We start from the raw sequence: 19,805 nt of genomic DNA on the forward strand, positions 1-19,805 counted from the left end.
GCTCGTTCTGCCGGCAGGTACATGAAGTACCTGTACCCCTATGAATGTGAGAAGCGAGGGCTGAGCAACCCCAACGAGCTGCAGGCAGCCATCGACAGCAACCGGCGGGAGGGCCGCCGGCAGGGCTTCGGCAGCTCCCTCTTCACGTACTCGCCCGGCGGCACCCACAGCCTCCTCTCCTCCCCCAAGCTGCAGGTGCCGGCCCTGGGGCTGGCCTCGGCCACCAACGGCGGCTCCATCGCTCCCGTGCAGAAGATCAAGAAAGGTAACAGCCCCCAGCGGGGCCGGGGCCGCGGGCTGGGCCCCCTCCTACCCCCGACCGGGCAGAGCTGAGCACAGGAGGTTTCGTTTCTTGGCTCCCCGTGGATGGTCTTACTTAGGGTTGCATGCCTGGCTCCGGTCGCCTTCCCGAGCTCTGTGGTTTTCCCTCTCCCCCCTCGGAGAGAGCCCAGGGTTTCCTCTCCGTGGGGGGAAACTGAGGCACCGTGGCTCGTGCCGGGAGGAGGTGGGGGCCTGGCTCTAGTTATCCGGCTCCGATCCTCAGAGGGGGAGAGAGGAGCGGGGCAGCGCTTCCCGGTGCAGACACGAGTCCGGGGCTGGCCCAGGTGCAGGGCTTGTGTGTGGAAGGGGGACGTGGAGCGGCGTGGCCGGGAGCGGGGGGCAGCGGCACCCCGCTGGCCGAGCACCTCTGTGTGACCCGCCTCGCCGCTCTGCCTCCGCAGAAGAGGACTCGCCCATCCCCATCTCCATGCCCAGCCGGCTCCCCGTGTCGCTGGCCGGCCACCCCGTGGTCGCAGCCCAGGCTGCCGCCGTGCAGGTGGCCGCGGCCGCTCAGGCCGTGGCCCTGGAGCAGCTGAGGGAGAAGCTGGAGTCCGGGGAGCCCCCGGAGAAGAAGATGGCGCTGGTGACGGACGAGCAGCAGCGGCTGATGCAGCGGGCCCTGCAGCAGAACCTCCTGGCCATGACGGCCCAGCTGCCCATGAGCATCCGCATCAACAGCCAGGGCACCCGCTCACCAGGTCAGTGCCTCGGCCGCGGGGACGTCACCGTCCCGCGGGGGCGGCATCCCGGGCCAGCTCCGAGCAGGGGGAGCTGCGCCCGGGACGTTTGCGATCCCCCAACCTGAGCCCACAGGGTCTGCTCGGACCCCGCGGCTGCAGCAGGGTCTGGGCACGGGGCTGCTAAGCCAGCTGATCCCCGCTGTGGTGGCCCGGATTTGGACTGCCTGAGCCTGGCCTCGCTGCTCCGTGGGGATCGCCCCGCTGCTCCCGCGCCTGCGTTCCCCGGACAAGCGAGATCCCAGCAGAGTCTCCTGAGACTCCTCTGCCCCCTCCAGTCCGTGCCCAGCGCTGTGGGGCCGGTTCTGAGATCTCCCAATACAGCCAGAGCAAACACGAGCGGCAGAAGCTGCCGTTCTGCTGCAGCCCTGGGTCTGCTTTTGCTCGGAGGGGGCCCGCGCTGTCGCCAGTGCGGTCCAGCTCCTTCCAGGCTTCTCTCCGCTGTCTTCCCTCTCCCTGCCCTTTGCGCCGCGGTGCCCCGGGAGGGCCGTCGGCCGTCCGCGGCGTGCCGTGCAGGCGGGGCGGGCGGCGGAGCCCCGCGGGCTCCGGACGGCGGCTCGCAGCTGGCGTAGCCCGGCCCTGGAGAAGTCGCCACCTTCCCCTGGCGCGGCGCGGGCTGCGCGGGCGAGGGAAGGGGCCAGAGAGCGCGTCCCGCCTCCCCGGCGCCGACCTCCGGCTCCGGGCTTCGGCGGGCGCGGGACGTCGGGCTCGGTGCGGGCTGTGACGTCTGCTCTTTCCCGCGGCAGAAAACCGCCAGGACTCCGCCATGAGCCTGACCAACAACGGCACGAATAGTATTAGCATGTCGGTCGAGATCAACGGTATCGTCTACACAGGTAAGGGCAGGGCCGGGAGGGCGGCGGGTGTAGGGCTGCCCCACGCCGCCCGGCCGCCCCGCTCTGCCGGCTCCTTCCCGGCAGCGGACCCGGGCCGGGGGCCGCCCTGCCTGCCGCCCCCAGGCTCTGCCCTCGGCTCTCTCCCCAGGTGTGCTGTTTGCCCAGACGCCAGGCCCTTCCTCCTCCTCCTCCTCCTCCTCCTCCTCGCTCCCCTCCTCTGCGTACAGCAAAGGCGGCGGCGGCCGGAGCGGCGGCGGCGGCGGCGGCGGCCCCCAGGCAGCCCCGGCTGCTTCGTCTGTGCCGCCGAGCTCTACCTCTAACAACTCTTCGCCTTAACGCCCCCCGCGCCCCCCGGCCCTCTCATCTCGCCAAACCCCGCGGAAGGAGCGGCGCGGCCGTGCGCGGAGCGTGCCCGGCCGGCGCCGAGCCCGCAGCCCCGCGCGCGCCCCGGCGGGCAGGGCGGCCGGCTCTGCGCTTACCGGGGGGGCTCGTTTCGTTTTTGTGTTGTTTTGGGGTTTTTTGTTTGTTTGCAAGGAAGAAAAGCTTTAGCCCCGGGGGGTTTCATTAAAGGCTGCCTGGGCTGAGCCATCGGCTGTCCCACGAGCGTTTTGACACGATGCATTGTAAATCCAGAACTGTTTACCTCACACACATCACACTTTGCACTGTACATTTATTATTATTATTATTATTTTTTTAACTCGTGTTACCTCCAGACAGACGTACGGACACCTGCCAACGCGAGCTTTAATGAAACCTCCCGGCCCTCTTTAAAGAAAAGAAAAAAGAAAAAAATTGGAAATCGGGAGATATTTTATTCATTTAGATCCTTTTTCTTCCCCCTTTATTTTGAGAACTACACTCACTATATGGGATTTTAAGAGGTTGTTGTTTGATTGTTTTGTTGTAAATAGCTTCTATTTTATTCTCTAAAAAGAAAAAAAGAATCGAACTTTAACATGCAAATGATATATATTAGTGTTCATCAGGGAAACAGGAGTTTGGAAACCTTTTAACCTCCTTTTTCTTTTCCTCTCGTTGTTGTGCGATGTTGCCGGTTTCGAGCTGTGCTCCGTTCTCTGGAAACGCCGCAGACGGCCCCGCCGGAGGACGGCGGGCGTCCGGCGAAGAAGCTCAGGTGTTTGTACGTGGGGTGGCGGGGGGGAGAGGGGTTTTCAGCGACGCGGAGGCTCCCGGGCGAGGAGGAGCTGCGCTTAGCAGGAGACTTTTCCCGAGTGGCTGCGGGGCGGGTGGAGGAAGCGGCGTCTGCAGCTGCTGCTAAACTGGCTCGGTCGCCGCTCGCCCTCGGCGCCGGCTCGGCAGCGCCCTGGCCCCGGCGCAGCAAAGCACTTAGGCGCGGGCTGAGCCTCTGAGGCCGAAGCTCGGGCGGGGACGGGGGCGCTGAGCAAAGCGCCGGGGAGGGCCGGGCTGCGCGGGGCACGGCGCGCCCGCGGGGCCGCGGGGCCGCGGGGCCCCGGGCCGGGCGGGAGGCGGCAGAGCCGGCCGGGTGCGTTAGTGTCGTCATTTTATTCCTTGGTGGAGAAAATTGGCTCGATTTGATGCCCCCGCTTCGCACCTGCCTGCCGAGGGGTGCCGGCGCTGCTGCGCTCCCGGTGCGACTCCCGCCGCGTAATTGGGCCCAGGGAGCATAATTTACGGGGCGGCGGCTGCGCCTGGCGGCTCCCGGGAAGCGCAGGACAAGAAGGAAAGTTACTCGGGAAGAAGAGCACCGTTTCAGGGACAGTCCGGGCTTTGCTGCGGAGTTGATGAGCTGAGCGAGCTTGGCGGGACAGAGCTGGGGTCGGTCGCGCGGGCGCTGGGAGCCTGCCCGGAGGGGCCGGGAGCAGGCAGCGCTCCGGGATCGGGATCGGGATCGGGATCGGGATCAGGCCTTAAGCGGGTCGCCCTGCGGGTCCCCAAGCGGGAGCCGGGCGAAGACCCCGCTCGCCTCCCGCCCTGCCGACGCGCGGGCACTTTCAACCCTACTTTAACCCATCCCTGCTGGTCTCCGGGGCCTCGAGCCCAGGCACCTGGAGAGCCGACGCCGCCGACGCCGAATCCCCCGCAGGCCCCGGCCGCGTTTGCCGTGAGTTAGGCGTTGTTGGCAGTTCTCCTTTTCTTTCTTTCTTTCTTTCTTTCTTTCTTTTTTTTTTTTTCCTGTAAGCAGATACTACTGTGCAAATCCAGTTTGGGCACATTTTCCCCCCTGCGCCAGCGCCTAAGTTGATCTGACACCTGATCTTTTGTTCACGCTTTGAGCAGCAAACTGGTTTTGTTTGTGCTGGGGATTGGGGCGTTTTGTTTGTGTGATACTGAAGAAATCAGCCAGAAAAATCAGGAAAATCTGGTGTTCTTGGTCAGGCTGCTGAGGTTCCTGCTTTCCCGTGGCATAACCTGCTTTTGCAGTTGGTTTTAGCGTAGTGCTGACCTGGGGCTGTGTCCCCGGTTGTCGCAGGCAGATGCTGTCTCGATGTCCCCGAATGGTTCAGCATCAGTTCAGTGCATCTGGTTAAAGGAGCGCCTTCGACCTGTGCTGGGTCCTGAGCTCCAGGGTGTCAGGACCAGAGGCGAGACCAGAGGTTTCGCTGGTGACCTGCCAGCGCTTGGGAACCTGCTGCGGGAAAGCGGGATCGCGGTGCCCGCTCGCGCTGCCGTGCGGATAAACTGTCCAGCGCGGCAGGCGGAGGAGGGAGCCCGAACCCGCAGGCCAGCAGGGACGGGGAGGACCGGCCGTCGCCCTGCGGGGTGGGACAGGCAGCAAAGCTGCTCACGGGCGACGCGGGGAGACGGGTGCTTCGACGGGAGAGGCTGGGCGGTGGGTGCGATCCTGGCAGGCGCTGAGTGCTGGCTCTTCCCAGCTCGCAGACCGACTCTGCGCGATGGGCTGCCGCGGGGGTTGCCGAGGCGCGCCCGTGCCGGCGGCGGGGATGCCGCGGGGGGCACGGCGCCGCTGGCCCCGCTCCGGCGGGCGAGCCGGTGCCGCAGCGGGCGCTCGTGCCTCTGCCGCCCTCGGAGCGGCGGCGGGCGGCGTTGCAGGGCCGGGGGGCGTCCGGCGCCGGATCCTGCAGCCCGAGCACGAGGGGTCTGTCCTGAGCTTGAACTCTGCTTCGCTTTAGCTTGTGCAAGTTTCACTTCCCACCTTCCTTTGAAATCCTTGCAGCAGAGTCGACCCGAAACGTTGGCCCGGGCAACGTACATCTGCGTGAGACACAATCGCGATCAGATACCGAAACCTGCTCTCGGTGTCTGGGTTCCTCAGGTTTCAGTCCCGCGCACAGGGCTTCCCCTGCCCCGGCGCGGCGACGCGGGCGCGGAGCGGGATCCGCTGGGGGGTCCGGGGGCGGTTCGGCCGGGGTGCCTTGGCGGGGGAGGGCGATTCCCAGCTCCGCGCCCGGCCGGCCCCGAGCCGGGGCCGCTGGAACGCTGCTTCCAGGAGCTGCTCCCGACCCGCAGAGGGAAATCTCCCGGGAAGCCCGCGGGAGCTGCTCCTTCCGCACGTGTTTGGGGGTTTTTGTGACCAGGGTGGGAGGGTGGTTAGATTTTTAGTGAGTTTTGCATTTGTACAGTCACTGTTTTTTTTTAATTATTTTTATTTGCCCCCTACTCTTCTTCCCCCCCTTTTTTTGAGAGAGAGAGCGTATTACTTTCCACTTTATTTTTCTTTTTGCATATCGATTTAAAAAATAAAAATCAGTTTCTCTGGGGTTTGAAAAGAAAAAGGAATGAACACAGCTGCAGATGCATTTATCCAGCGTGCATACCTTAACTCAGGTAAAAAATGAAAAAAAAAACACAAAAGACAAAAAAAAGAAAAAGAATAAAAACCACATTCTACCTCTGAGAGCGGCGGGTCTCAGGCTGCATTGTCCTGAGGGCCTCCGGTGAAATATTTCAGTTTTGCAAACATTCAGGTATTGAAACTTTTGATTATTAAAAAAATAAAATAAAATAAAAACACTGAAAGTTTACATTTTATAATAACATTATTATACAGATTGTATTTAAACTTCAGAATATTTAAGACAATTGTAACCCTGTAAAGTTGATGAAATATTAAAAAAAAAAAAAAAAAAAAAAAGAGTTGTGTGAGGTTTCTGTGCCCTGCCTCGGCCTCCACCCCGCGCCCGGGGTGCCGGGTCCCTCCTGCTGCTTCCTGTTGGCCCCCAGGAGAGGGGTCGCCCCCGGTGCTATGGGGCAGCCAGGTGTGCAGGCATGCAAGGTGCCCAGAGCGCTGTGGGGCATGCAAGGTATCCCTGTGGCTATGGGGCAGTGGGATGTACAAGGTATCCCTAGGGCTATGGGGCAGCCAGGCATGCAGGGTGCTATGGGGCAGTGGGATGTACAAGGTATCCCTATGGCTATGGGGCAACCAGGTGTGCAGGATGACTGTAGTGCTATGGGGCATCCCTAGGGCTGTGAGGTGTGCAGGGTGCCTGTAGGGTGCAATGGGGCAGCGCAGTGCCCATGGCGCTATGGGGCATGAAGCGTGTCCAGGCATGCAGGGTGCAATGGGGCAGCGCGCTGCCCACGGCGCTATGGGGGACGCGGGTGCAACGGGGCGGTTCCCGTGGGGCTCCGCGCCACCCCGCGCGGTCTCCCATCCAGGCCCGGAACGAGGCGGGCCCTGCTTAGCTTCCCTCCGCGCGCGGCCGAGGGAGCGGTGCAGGCGCCGCTCTTGGTTGGCCGGCGCCTCGCTGTCGAGCGGAGGAAGGGCGGCGCTCTAGGCCGCCACGGCGCTCTCTCTGGCCTTGGCGGACCGGGAAGATGGCGGCGCCCATGGAGGTGGCGCTGGTGTCGGACGCCGCCGGGCCGCTCTGCAACTGCTCCGTGTGGGAGCTGCACTCGGGCTCCGCCCTGCCCGGCTACCGCGGCGGCAACAGCGGGCCGCGCGGGCTGGCGCTGCTGGGCGGCGAGCACCTCCTGGGCGCCCAGCTCGGCAAGAGCTACATCAACGTCTGGGAGCTGCAGAGGAAGGTACCGGCGCGGCCGGGCCCGGCGGGGCCCGCGGCGCCCGTGGGGACCCCTCTTCTCCATGGGGACGCCCCTGAGCCCCCTTCTCTCCGCGGAGACCCCCTCGTCTCTATGGTGTTGCCCCCGAGCCCCCCGAGGAGAACCCCCGTCTCTGTGGTGCCTCCCCCGTGCCCATAGAGAACTCCCAACCCCCTGGGGTGCCCCGGGCTCCCCTCTGCCCGTAGAGACCCCCCCGTCTCTATGGTGGCACGCCTGTGTCCATAGAGACGCCCCCCATCTCCGTGGGGTGCCCCAAGCTCCCCTCTGTCCCCAGAGACCCCCCGTCTCTGTGATCACACTCCAGCCGAAAATGGCAAATCCGTGGGCTCAAATGCAGCTGCTTAAACCGAACCAGCCCCTACGGGGCCGTCCTCTTTCCTCCTCCAGGCTGCTGTGCACCAGTTGCACTTTGTTAGGATGAGATAGTACCAAAAATCCTCCATCCTACAACTGTAATCTCCTCGTTCCCTGCCTTTTCCTTCAGTTTTGCTGCAGGGCGCAGCAACAACCCGTCGGTTTACCCAGCTAAGCACACACACGGCCCTTTCCTGACTCTGGCCCAGAATTTGTTCCTTCCTGCCCATTCCTCTTGCCCGAGCTGGGGACAGTGCAAGGAGTGGGTAGCAGCCCTGCTCATCAGTTCTCCCAGGCTGTGGGAGATTTTTTTTTTTTTTTAGGAAAAGAACGTTATTTTGCTGTAGTCTTCTTAACCTCTACATCCTTTGCTCAGTCTCCAGAGTTCCCAACAGTGGAGCATAACAGTATTCACAGCCCTTGCATTCTGGTACCTCTCCTGCCACTCCTGGACCTCTGTGCAGGTGAAGGAGGGAGAGAGGGGAACACAGGCCTGTTCTTATTTTCCACTATGGGCCTAAACACCCACCGAAATGCAGAGCAATATGATGTGATTTCCACCATGCCAGGCACTGTGTTTCTCCACAGTCTCCCTCTTTGGGTCCCTTCAGCACTGAATCGCTGGGCACTGTCAGAAATGTCTTTTCCCTGGTGGCCTGGTCTGAGCTGAACCGGGGCCTCGTTTCCCCTTTCCTCCCCCCGTTCTGCCCTGTACTGAATGCTCACAATATCCTTTGTGCTCCCAGGACCAACTCCAGCAGAAGATCATATGTCCCGGGCCGGTGACCTGCCTAACGGCTTCTCCCAATGGTCTCTACATCCTGGCAGGCGTCGCTGAGAGCATCTACCTGTGGGAGGTAAGGATGCCGTCAGCCGAGCAAACAGGCTGTGCCTGGTGTGCAGCTCGCTGCTCTGCTTGTAGCCAAGCGAGCAAATAGTGGTGGGTGTTGGAATACTAAAATATACTGGCTAGAACTGATAAGACTTTGTAGTTTCTGCCTTTCATTTGTTCGGGGTCCAGGTGGCACCTGGAGCAGAAGCAGCCTCTGGGCCAGGTCCTGCTCACCAGGAACAGGGTGTTTTCAAACTGCAGATGGTCACTTCTCTGATGGCCCAGGCTCTGGCTCTTTGGATTTGCCTTATGACTTTGCATTTAATGATAGCTGTCTTGTGGCAGCTTGCTGATGCTATTTATCTTGACCTCAGAGTTGTGCACAGTAAATTGGAGAGAGAGTTTGAAAGCTCCTATAAATGATTTTGTTTCGTGTTTTAAAGTAAATTGGATCCCAAGGAGGTGCAAAATCCCAGGAGTCCTTGTGAGGAGAAGGTTGATGTTTATATTGGTGTTAGATGAATGAGAGTCCCTGGACCAGAGGAAATTGAAACATGAAGATTTGCACCCCGTACAGTTAGCGAGTGCTGCTTTCCCATCGGTGCCAGTAAACGCGTGTTATCTGTGCTCTGCAGTGGAGCAAAGGCTCTTCTGGGCCATGTACTTTATAGTTACTGTTGGTGCTGGTCTGGCTCTATGCTGCACTGCTGCCACAAGGGGCCAGGGCTGGATTGCTCACTGGCTCAGTGGGAATGCCCAACAACAGTGCAGCTTGCCAGAGCAGCGAGGAAAAGAAACTATGCCGGGAGATACTGGGTGAGGCTTAGGTCTTTTTTTTCCCTTCTCTTTCCAAGCAGCTACAGATGCTTCGTCTTGTATTTAAGAGGTTAGATGTGGCTCCCTCAAAGCAGAATGGCAGGATCTAATTTCTTCTTAGCACTTCTTCCACATTTTAGCCTAATATTTGTATGTGAATTGTAGTCTGGATGTCTACAAAGACTGCTGGACTGTTGTACTCTAGTCATCCTTCTTCTATTTTTACTGAATGTTATTACTTAATTGGGGCTCACAAAATGTTCTAAGCACTTCAGCAAGCAAATAAAAAACCACAGCTAGTTCTTAGCCTGAGATTAGAAAACAAGATGTCTAACTTGTAAAGCTCTCAGTCTTGGGGAATGTTTCTGAGGCTTATTATGTGGGCGGCTCTGTCTTAACTCATCGGATTTTTCTTTTAAAAATGTGCTTGTGGCAATGTTGAGAAAAACCCCACCTCACTAGGAATGCTGGGGTTGAGACTGCAGCAAGTGGGAGGTACTTGCTCATGATGCTGCAAATTCGTCTCTGCTCTGCCCCATCTGCAAAACTCAGCCCTTTCTGTTTGCTTCCAGCTAGCCTCGCCTTGCAAACATTTCTGAGAGTCTGGCTGGAGTGGGTGAAGGGACTGTCCTTCTGGTTGAGAAAACTGGCACGTTAGCAAGACTATGTTGAATCCATCATAGACCTGGAAATGGATTCCAAGAGTTCTCATTTTACGCCTCCTCTGTGAAACCACCTGTTCTCCATCAAATTGCACTTTGGTTTTATTTTTAGGTGTAATTCAGACAATGAAAGGGAGTTGATTCTGTTCTTTGTATGGGCCTCTGTTACTGCCTCCTTACTTCCCTCCTTATCAGCAGTGTTGCTTTTCAACAAGAAAAGCTCCAGATTTAGGGAACTCCCTGTGCTCAGGTCCATCCTGAAGCCTCCACTGGCTTGAGACCATGCAGCCTTGCTGAAATGCTGCTACCTCTGGAGTGGCACACAGCCTCCTGGAGAGTGCAGCATTGCTCTTTTTAATTCTCTTATTAAAATAAATAATATTTAATATAGTTTAAAAATTCATATATTTATATATGTAATATTGTGTCTTTTTAATATACTTCTGTCCTTTTCTTTGTTTTAGGTCTCCAATGGGAACCTCTTAGCCATTCTGAACCGACACTACCAGGACCTCACATGCCTCTGCTTTACTGATGACAGCAGCCACTTCCTCTCAGGAGCCAAGGACTGCCTGGCTCTGGTGTGGAACCTTTACAGGTAACAGTACCCCTCAAGGAGGTCTCTACCCATTCGTGCTGGGGACAGATTGCATCTGGACAAGGAACATTGAAATGAGAGATCATTCACCACTTCCCTGAGGCAGAATCAACTCTACCTAAGCCAGCCCTGACGGACATCTAAGCTGTTCTAAAAAATCTCTTGATGACGCTGCATCTGGGCCCTGCTTCAGCAGTATGTTCTCATGTTGTTATCCTTAGTGCCAGAGAGATTTTCCTAGTGCCTCATCTAAATTTCTCAAGCTGCAACATTTACCTCTGACTTATTTTCCCTCATGGACACAGGCAGTGGATTATTCCTTTCACCTTCGCGGTGCTGTCTTATGTAGACAGTTCTCTTTCTCCCTCCCCAGCTACTGACAGCTGAGGTCCCTGTCTGTGTGTCCTCTGGAATGGGGATCTCAGTAGTAGCCCTTGGCCTTGATATCATATGTGCTGTGGCCACTGACAGCTTCTGCCCTCTGTTTGATTCCTGCACCCTGGAGAGCCACCCCACAGGCAGCAGAGCCTTGGCCAGCTCCTGTCACAGCCACTTTGCTGTAGCATCCTCAGCATCGCCCTTGCTGATCGGAGTTGTGGCTCTCCTCCCTGTGGCACTCGTCTTTCTCTTTGTTCTCTCCCCTACAGCGTGCTGCAGGCAGAGCCCTCCCAGATCCCTGACCCTCGCCACGTGTGGTCCCGACACAGCCTCCCTATCACGGACTTGTGTTGTGGCTTTGGAGGGCCCTTGGCACGAGCAGCCACAGCCTCCCTTGACCAGACAGCAAAGGTAAGGCTTGCTCAGGCCGCACACCAACCCAAACAAACTAGTGTCGCAGAGATTTGCAGGTCCCGTAGCGTTAAAAAGATAGTCTCCACTGGGCTGCAGCAAAGCTGTCCATGAGGGCTGCAGTAGCACGATTTTTTGGCTGTCCCTGTGATGACTCAGAGCTGCCAGACCTAAAGGATTTCATTTCTCCAAACACAAGCAGTTTCTCTGCACTTGCCACCAGGATTGGGTCTCCACATGCTTTTCAGTGCTTTTTGTCTCCAGGGGATGCTGGGTTCAGCTCCTCTAATGCCCCCTCACTGGTGTTCCTTCAGTCACAGAGCAGAGGGAGCTGTGCAGGTTTCAGCCCTGGGGGCCAGCTCCTCCAGACAGGGCTGGCACCAGAGCTGGAACCTCTAGTCTGCTTCTCTTGCCCTGCAGGCAGGGATCTGCCCCAGGGGACATAACGGGCATGGAGAAGTTAAACACTATTCCAGAATTGCCTGGGAAATTTGTTTCCTCATGGTCAGAATGAGGCTGATCCTGGGTTCTCAACTTGTTCTGCTTTTGACTTTGCATGTGACCCTGGGCAAGCCAGCTTGTGCCTCAGTTTCCCTGTCCATAGTAAGGAGGAGGTGCTGGTACATGCTGCCAGACTGCTTCCGGGCCTGCAAGTGCAGATAAGAAGCAATGTGTTGTTCTGATTTTGTAGCTAACATTTAAGCCCCTAATTCTCCTCTATCCACTTGCTCCAGCTGTGGGAAATCTCCTCTGGAGAGCTCCTTCTTTCTGTCCTCTTCGACGTGGGGATCATGGCTGTGACTCTTGACCTCTCTGAGTATCACATGTTCTGCGGCGGCATGGATGGTTCTATCTTCCAGGTTGACCTGTGTGCCTGGGTGAGTGATGGGGGCCACAGATCTGCTTGGTGCTGCCCTTGTGCTGCCCAGCCTTGGCAGGGTGTCCTGGGTCGCTGTTACCCTCCCTGCCTGAGTAACTGGTGTGACCTGCAAGGATGCTAGAAGGTCCTCTGCGCCCTGAGCACCTTTCTCTATCACCGCAGGGGAGGCCACTGGGCCTGGGCAGCTCCCCTTACAGTGAGAGGTGTTTCCAGCAGCAATGAGGGAATGAAGTAGGGTAGGAGAGAGGAAACTTTCTAGAGGGGATGAAGAACCAGGGAGGGGAGAGATTGTGGCCTGGCAGATCACCTCTAGCCCGTCCAGGCACAGTGATGGACCTTCTGGCTTCAGTCTTCCTGGGTTTACACTGCTGTCTTCCTTCCTTCCTTCATATCTGCAGCCAGTTCAGAGAGACCGGACCTTCCAGACAGAGCAGGAAAATGGGAAAATCTTCAAAGGGCACAGGTGAGTCACATCTGCCAAATATCTCATAGCTGCATTTGCCCCCATCACTAGCATCATTCCTTCTGTTTCTGTCTGACCTTGGGTCGTTCTGAGTCTAAATTCCCAGTTGTCTTTCCTGTTCAGGAACCAGGTGACGTGTCTGTCAGTCTCCACAGATGGCAGCCTACTGCTTTCTGGCTCACATGATGAAACAGTCCGTCTGTGGGACATCCAGAGCAAGCAGTGCCTGAAGACAATGAATCATAAAGGTAGGGCTGCCCGTGTGGTGCTGTCTCCCAGGAGCCTTTCCTCTACAGCTGTCAAAAGCTGCTGCTGTCTCAGTTGTGCTGCTCTGGGCACTTCAGCCGTTTCTTTGCTACTTGCTTCATGCTTTCAGAAAGGGTGAAGGCATTAAAGGGAGACAGCTGTCTGAAATAATGTTTTGGCATTTCTCCCTCTGTGCACTGTAAGACAATAAGTCACAGATTTCACCCTTCCACTGAAGATGGGGATCTGCTGCAGCATTCATCCAGCTTTGCTCCACTAGCATTAGAAGGGTGAAAGCAAATTAAAACTCTGAGCTATGTGAGTCATTAGAAAAGAGATAGATGATCAAGCCTTCATTGCCAGCCAGGCATTAAAACTCTACTTGGGGCTGCAGAGGAAGCAAAGATGGACACAGGCCCCTGTTCTTCCCATGGGGGACAAGACCAGGGTGATCATGCTGCTGGGTGCCAGGGCTGTGAGGTGAGGTTGCTTTTTGCAGCCTTTGCTGACTTTTTTACTGCTGTGGGCAGAGATTTGGCTTCTCCAAGAGCCCTGGCACCAGTACTACCCTGCTGCTGCTCATGTGCTTAATCCAGGCATGGGAGCAGCTTGGGAGCTGCATGTGGCTCAGGAGATGCCATCCAGGGAGCCCCTGCACCACAGAGCTGTACTGTAGGGAGCGCAGGATGGAGAGTCCCTGCACAGAGGCTTGATAGACAATGTATTCACAGCTTTCCTCTGTCAGGAGCTCTGGGGCTCTTCTCTCCCTGACATTCACTCCCTGCTGGGGCCAAACCCTGATCTTAATGGGGCAGGAAGTTCCTTGCAGTGCTCATTTCCAGCTGGTCATAGTCTCCCCTTTGCCTTTCTCGCTGCCTCTCTGAGCAGTGATGTTGGCCCCCTGAGCAAGGTCTGTTCCATGCTGCCACCGTACTGACCCTCCAGCATATTCTCAGAACCTTTCTCTTCACATGGCAGTGATGACATGGGCTTTTCTGCTGCAGCTGATATGACAGCAACCTCTGGCTTACTGTGCCCAGGAGAATTAGGTCCCTCTGCTCACAGGGGCAAAGGGGGGGTAGCTGAGGGCAAATGAGAAACCACTGGCCTCCCCACATGATAGTACTGGAAATAGATAAGAGGAATTGGAGTGCAGCTCAGGGCTGTGGCTGCCCAGCTTGAGATGAGCATGTCTGCGCTGGCAAAAAGGACGCAAGGGGCTTTTCCAGCAAGGTTAGCTCGTCCTTGACTGGAGCAGGCAGGCAGGGAGGCCAGAGCATGGGCAGAGGGATGGACACTGAGGAACTGTCCTGCTGCTCTTGGGTAATGGGCTGTGACTCTGCGGGGCAAGGCAGGACTGCTCTGGGTCACCTTGCTGTCCACCTTGGCTGGCACTGAGTGCACAAGCACTGCTCTGAAGGGAGGCAGCAGATCACTGGGATGAGGGGGGACAATGACTGCCTGACTGTGAGCCAGGATGCCTGGGTTCCAGCACTGCCCCAGAATCTACATAGGCATCAGTTACCTTTTGATCGTGTGAATTTTGTCCCCAAAAGCTTTGGGGCACACACAGTCTTCAAGGGCTTGTTCCTACCTGGCCAACGTGAGGAAATTGCATCCGAGTCAGTCCTGCTGCCACCATGCTGGAAGTTGGATTAGTTATTCTCCCCTCTTCCCGCACTAGCAGGATATTACTCAGAGCCTGGTGCTTGAGTGTCCATTACGAGGTGGCTGTGGATGGAATTAGCATCCTCGCTGGAGCTCGAGGCTGGGCCCAAGACATGGGAAAAAGCTGGGGCTGGCTCTGCTGGGACCTTGGAGGTGAACAGGCAGAATTTGGAATTTGTAGGCTAGTTCATGAGGTTTTGTTCTCTTTGCCTTTCTTGATGCTTCCTTACAAGCTGCTCGTTTGTGACCTGCTGGTGAACCAGATGTGATAATACCCCTAATGGATATTTTCCTAACAGGCAGCAAACTTTTTCCTTAGCAAGGGAGCAACATTAAAACAAATGGTTTATTACAGCAAAGTTTTGTCAAAGAGCACCTTTGGAGGCAAGTCTGGGACTCCTGGCACTTGGCAGAGCAGCTTCTGGACTGAGCATTTGACAGCGTTTAATTTGCCACCTAGACCCAGTCTCACCCTCTGAGCTGGATCTGGGTTTGGAGCGGTCTCTGGTCTGGCTAGAGGTGAAGATGATGATAAGGGAGCCCTCTTCCACCATCAGAGATGCTTTTGTCCATCTTCTCTGCAGAGACTGAAAGCTTCAGCTGGCTCCTTGCCTTGCTCGGCCTCCCCCCAGACTCTCTCCCTCTGTTGTCCTGTTCTGCACCTTTCCCTGCTCCCTTTGGCAGCACTTCTATGCGAGAGCTGTGACGCTGCAGCAGCACGCCTTCACTCAGGTGGATCTGGCTCCTTTTAACCCTTCCCATCATATTTTCGAATGCAGCAGGGGAAGATAGATGGTTGGGGTTTCATTAGTGGTGAATGAGTGGCACTGCACACAAGCACTCTGGCTGCTCCCCTCTGCCAGGGTGTGCTCCAGGCAGTGCTGGGGCCGGGGAGCCCTGGCTGGGGATGAGGCCTGGAGGGTGGGTGTGTGTCTGTCGGGGAGACGTATGGCAAATGGAAGGCAGTGGTGGGAGTTTGCCAGCAAGTGTGAGTTTGGAAAGGAGGGTGGAGGGGGCTGTTGACAGAAAGCAGCAGCCTGTGTGGATAAATGCAGTAATTAAAGCACTCATTAACTCTGCCAAACGTGTGTGTGTGTGTGTGATAGATCATTACCAGGAGGCTGCTGTGCGAGTCGCAGCTGCTGATGGATGGCTCACTCTGCAGAGGACGGCCAGACCGCTGCTCTCTCCTGAGCGCGGGCGAGCGCAAGCTGTCCTCTCCTCGCTGCCTGCAGAGGCAGGGGCATGGAAGGGTGTCCCTGCTCCCGATCATAGAGGACTGGGAGAAAAGCACTACACATCGCTATTATAAGATCATACTTTCTAGATGCTGGGGAAAGATGCAGCAGCCTTGAGCACCCACAGCTGCCTGCTCCTTTGGGTTGTATTTTCTATTCTCAGAAGCCAAGCAAGATGCAAACCTGCCGGGGGGAAATCTGACCATTCTCTCCTTTTTGTCCCATCCCAGGTCCAGTTACAAATGCACTCATAGTGCTGGCCCCAGCCAACATGTTTAATCCAGATGGCAAACCTAGTGTGCCTCTCCCCAAATTCAGCAAACACCTCCACGGCACCGAAAGCAGTGATGACCAGGGAAATGAGGGAGTGACGCTGCGCCTTGGGCTCCACCAGCAGGTACGCAAGGATGAGCAAGCTGCTGGGAAGGGAGAGACGAAAGTGAGGTGGAGAGAGGGCTCTGTGCATGAGAGTGCAAGATTCATCCTCCAGCCAGAGCAGTAGCAGATGGCTGGTCCTTGCTGATGTGCTGCTGATAGGCAGCAGCTTCACAGCCTATTCTGGAATAGTTCCCGAGTGCTGTGGGTGGAAGGACTTGGTGCACATCTTGTTTATGGAATAATGTCTCTCTCGCATTGGACCATGAGGGTCTGAATACCAGTGGTGGTCTCAGGGCCAGGGGGATGGTTAGCTTGATGGTTTAGGCTGAGGCAGTGGGCAGAGCAGCTGCACTAGACAGGCTTGTGCTGGCTCACAGCTCTTGGGAGGACGCTGGGCCCATCCATGCACCAAGCTGCACCCCTCAAGTACTCTTTTCCACAAGAAGCCTTCTGTGCACATCTGATCCTCTCCTCTGCCCTCACCAGTGCAGCTAAATTTCCCCAAGTGCTGTTTTTTGAAGTGGTAGAATTACCTAACTAACTCACTTGTGGTGGGAGCCTTGAGCCAGCCTGCCAGGCAGGGAATGGGAGGACTTTCCTCCTTCTCTCAGCTGCTTCTGGACTGCCTGCAACTGAGCGAGAGGCGCTGTGGGACTGGGTGTACTGGGTGGCACAAGGCTCCTGGAACAGGTTCCTTTGAAGTCACTGCCCCAGCCTCAGTGATGGTATGGCGGGATCAGGAGGCTGTTTGGGCACTGCCTAAAGTCCTGCCTTTAAAGATTCAGACATGCACACAGCATTTTTCTTTTGTAAGAGGCTCTTTTCCCCTCCACAAACTTCATTCTCCAATGCAGTGAAATCCATTCTTCCTCCCTCGCATTCTCCTTGCAGACCGGCTGGTGCAGTCATTTGTCCTTCCAACCTTGCACCATGGCATGGGCTCGCTCTGCAGTTTCGTGGCTCCTGCTGCTGAGGCCTGGTGTGGCTCTCCCCATGCTGGGGTGGGGGGAAGGCCAGCCAGGGCGACCAGGCACTGTCAGGATCCGCTCTGTGAGTGATCAGAGGCTCGCTGCGTGCCAGGCAGGTCCATCCCTCCCCTGGCCTCGCCACAGGGAGTCCCCATGCTTCTCTCCGCCTCTATCGGTGTCCGTCCCCAGGAGAGCAATAGCCCTGTCACTTTTCATGGATGAGCTCCATGTAGAGGATGTGTCAGCCTTTCCAGGAGGGGCTGTTTGTCCACTGCTCGGGAGAGGGACAGCATGCAGATGGTGGCAGGGCCAGCTCTGGTGCTGTTTTGAAAATGTCAGTCTTGCTGTCAGTCAAGCTCCTCTGCTCGCAGCACGATGCCTGGGGAGCGCAGTCTGCAGTGTGGCTTGCCCAGTGCTTCGTGCTGCCAAGACAAAGCACGCTCTGTCCATGCAGTCCCCTTCCAGGCTCCCTTCAGCAGGGTACGGTGCTGCAGAGGGAGGAGCTGAGAGGACACCTGTACAAGGCACTCTAGAGGGGACTGTTTTGGGACTCCCAGTCCCTGCCCAGCAGTGGAGGGCACAGGCCTTCCCTTTGGAAAGGGAAGGGGGCCTTCCCTATTCCAGAACAGGCTGCGAAGCTGCTGGAGTCTCTGCTCGTTCGCTGCTTTGGCGCCTGTGGCTGGGTCTGGGGGACAAGGATTTTTTTTGCCTACTCCAGTGGGTTTCTCTGCCCTGGGGCCATTGTGAGAGGACTCAGGTTTTCTATGTCAATTGTTCCTGTCTGGTCCTTGCAGGAGTCTGGGGAGAGCTACCTGGAAAAGGCTGAGAAGATGTACTCTCAGATGTGCTCAACAAGGGAAAAGGTGAGACCCCCTATGAGATGAGAAAGCACTTCCTTCTAGTACAGATCCCTGTGGTGGGTCCCCAGTAAGCAGAGCTGGTCCTCAGGGCACTGTGCGAAGTCCGGGAATGGGAGGGACAAGCCCTGGAATTTGCTCATTGTGTAGACAGGAGGGGCACAGCTTTGAACAGCAGATGAAGGTTGGAGAGGATGCAATGGTTTGGGGTTTGCTGCTGTCCTGGGAGACACCAGTGCCTGAAGCTCCTTTGTCACACTCCTTCCTTGCAGAACCTGATGGGAGACCAGGAACATCTGACAATCCAGGTGAGTGAGCTAGAAGAGGAGGTGAGCACCCTCCGGAAGATCAACAAGAACCTGTTTGATTTCTCCGCCCGCATCATCACCAAACCAGCCAAATGAAGAGGCAACCCCCAACCCTCCCACCCCTCCACCTCTCCCAGCCCAGCTCCTGGGGAAGAACCAGCCAGACCCTGGGCACGTGCACACGCAGACGTGCAAGCACATGTGGCTCGTGTCCTTGCAAGCATCTACAACACGGCGCACACAGGAGCATTTTCCTGCTTGGTCTGGCATCCATTTGATGACATGCAACTGCGACTGGTGTGGGGCTGCAAGGCTGCTGCGTGTGCTCTCAGACAAGCTGCGTGCAGGGCAACACATGGACCGTTTTCACCCCAAGACACTTCCTGGTGCCAGCAGAGAGGGAGCGCTACCTGGAACTGGGGAAGCCTATGGAGTAGCCAGCTGGTGGAGAGGGGTGTTACCAGGTTTTGAGGGAAGGAGTGCAGGATAGAGCTCCTGCTCTTTTCCAGTCTCTTCCCCCAGCCTTTTTTTTTTCCTGTTTCTTTTTGTTACTTGACCCTGCAGTGCAGACAGAAAAGTGTTTTTGTCCTCTCTTAATACTGGTTTGAGATTGGATTTGAGAGATCCCTTTTGCACACCCGCCCTTGGAAACGCTGCTCGGTATCACAGGATCTGTTCCAGCAGGGATCCCGCTTGTGGGTTTGTTCTGCTCATGTGACAGTGGGGGCCGAGCAGTTCCTGCACCACAGTGCCCAGGGGAAGTGTGTCCGGCTGATTCAGAGCCCAGAGCCCCGCCGGTCAGCACGGTGCTGCTAGGGACCAGGCAGGCGATCCCCGGGGACGTCCAGCCTGAAGACATGACTCCTGCGCCACCACCTCCACCCGACGCAGCCCAGCAGGCTGCAGGGTGATGGGGGCTCCGGCCAGGGCATCCGTTGGGCTCGAGCATGGCTGGTCATTCCAGGGCACAGGGCTGACTCCTTGGGGAGGGGCGGGAGGGGCAAGCAAGGTGCTATTTCCAATCTCGTAAGTTGACAATTTATATATATTTGGATCCAGCTACTTTGTTTTCCACAGTATTCTGGGGAATCGGCCTTTTGTATTGTCACTAGCATGGCAGCGGGGGTTGTGGGTTTTGTTTAGGTTTATTTTTTACATAAAAGATTTGTTTTTTATAGTGAGAGATGCCTAAGGTTTTTCTTTAAACTCCACTGGTGACCACAGATCTCAATAACCTCCTGACACTGCTTGCCAGGAGTGGACGGTCACCAGGGAGCGGGGAAGTGAGCTGCATCCGAGGGAAGTCGCCCTGTTTGCAGCCGGGTGGTTGTCTGCATCCTTCTCGCCAAGGCTGCTTTTCCAGAGCCTCCCAAAGCATCCGCGTGTCCCCGCGGTTCACCTGGAGACCCTCTGTGCCTGTCGTGGTCCCCCGCTGCTTGCAGCCGCCTCTGGCAGACGATGGCTCAGCCGCACTGCCTGCTCGGTGCTGCTGTTCTCAGGCTTGTTCCCACCTGGAGCTGGGGCCAGGTCTCTGCCCGAGGCTGGTGAAAGATGACAGTTCGGGCAGTGCCAGTGTGTGGGGCACCGGTGCCAGGCACGGCACAGGCCCCAGGCTCCTCTCCCTGCAGCGCGGTGTGTTGGGGGGCAGGAAGCAAGATGCAGAAGGGACAGATGCTGGCAAGGACCAGCAGTTTCCTGCCGTGGGAATGGGATCGCTGCTTGTCCGGTGGTCCTGATGTGGGTCCATCCCTGCCTCACAAGGCTCTGCCTCCCCAGCCGAGGGGCAGGAGGGGGGACGTAGGAGGGGGTGGCCTGGCTCTCCAGGGAGCACAGCCGTCCCCAGG

At 57.0% G+C, this 19,805-nt stretch overlaps 2 protein-coding genes across 2 annotated transcripts in view; both read left to right on the forward strand.

Annotated features, from left to right (window-relative positions):
• ARID3A (AT-rich interaction domain 3A) overlaps nucleotides 1-3,041 on the forward strand; it is a 35,844-nt gene extending 32,803 nt beyond the window's left edge. Inside the window, exons 5-8 of the mRNA XM_062596188.1 lie at nucleotides 18-265; nucleotides 723-1,019; nucleotides 1,805-1,894; nucleotides 2,043-3,041. Coding sequence (XP_062452172.1) covers nucleotides 18-265; nucleotides 723-1,019; nucleotides 1,805-1,894; nucleotides 2,043-2,230 — 823 coding nt within the window. The 3' untranslated portion in view covers nucleotides 2,231-3,041. The remainder of the gene's footprint in view (nucleotides 1-17; nucleotides 266-722; nucleotides 1,020-1,804; nucleotides 1,895-2,042) is intronic.
• Nucleotides 3,042-6,652: 3,611 nt separating this feature from the next.
• WDR18 (WD repeat domain 18) lies at nucleotides 6,653-19,142 on the forward strand. The gene is made up of 10 exons (XM_062596197.1): nucleotides 6,653-6,868; nucleotides 8,005-8,115; nucleotides 10,033-10,166; nucleotides 10,814-10,955; nucleotides 11,690-11,833; nucleotides 12,234-12,298; nucleotides 12,422-12,546; nucleotides 15,681-15,847; nucleotides 17,591-17,659; nucleotides 17,926-19,142. The coding sequence occupies exons 1-10, from the start codon at nucleotides 6,659-6,661 to the stop codon at nucleotides 18,055-18,057; spliced, it is 1,299 nt and encodes a 432-aa protein (XP_062452181.1). The 5' UTR covers nucleotides 6,653-6,658; the 3' UTR covers nucleotides 18,058-19,142.
• The last annotated feature ends 663 nt before the right edge of the window (nucleotides 19,143-19,805 follow it).

Source organism: Rhea pennata, chromosome 27, assembly GCF_028389875.1.
Source record: "Rhea pennata isolate bPtePen1 chromosome 27, bPtePen1.pri, whole genome shotgun sequence".
Taxonomy (NCBI): Eukaryota; Metazoa; Chordata; class Aves; order Rheiformes; family Rheidae; genus Rhea; species Rhea pennata.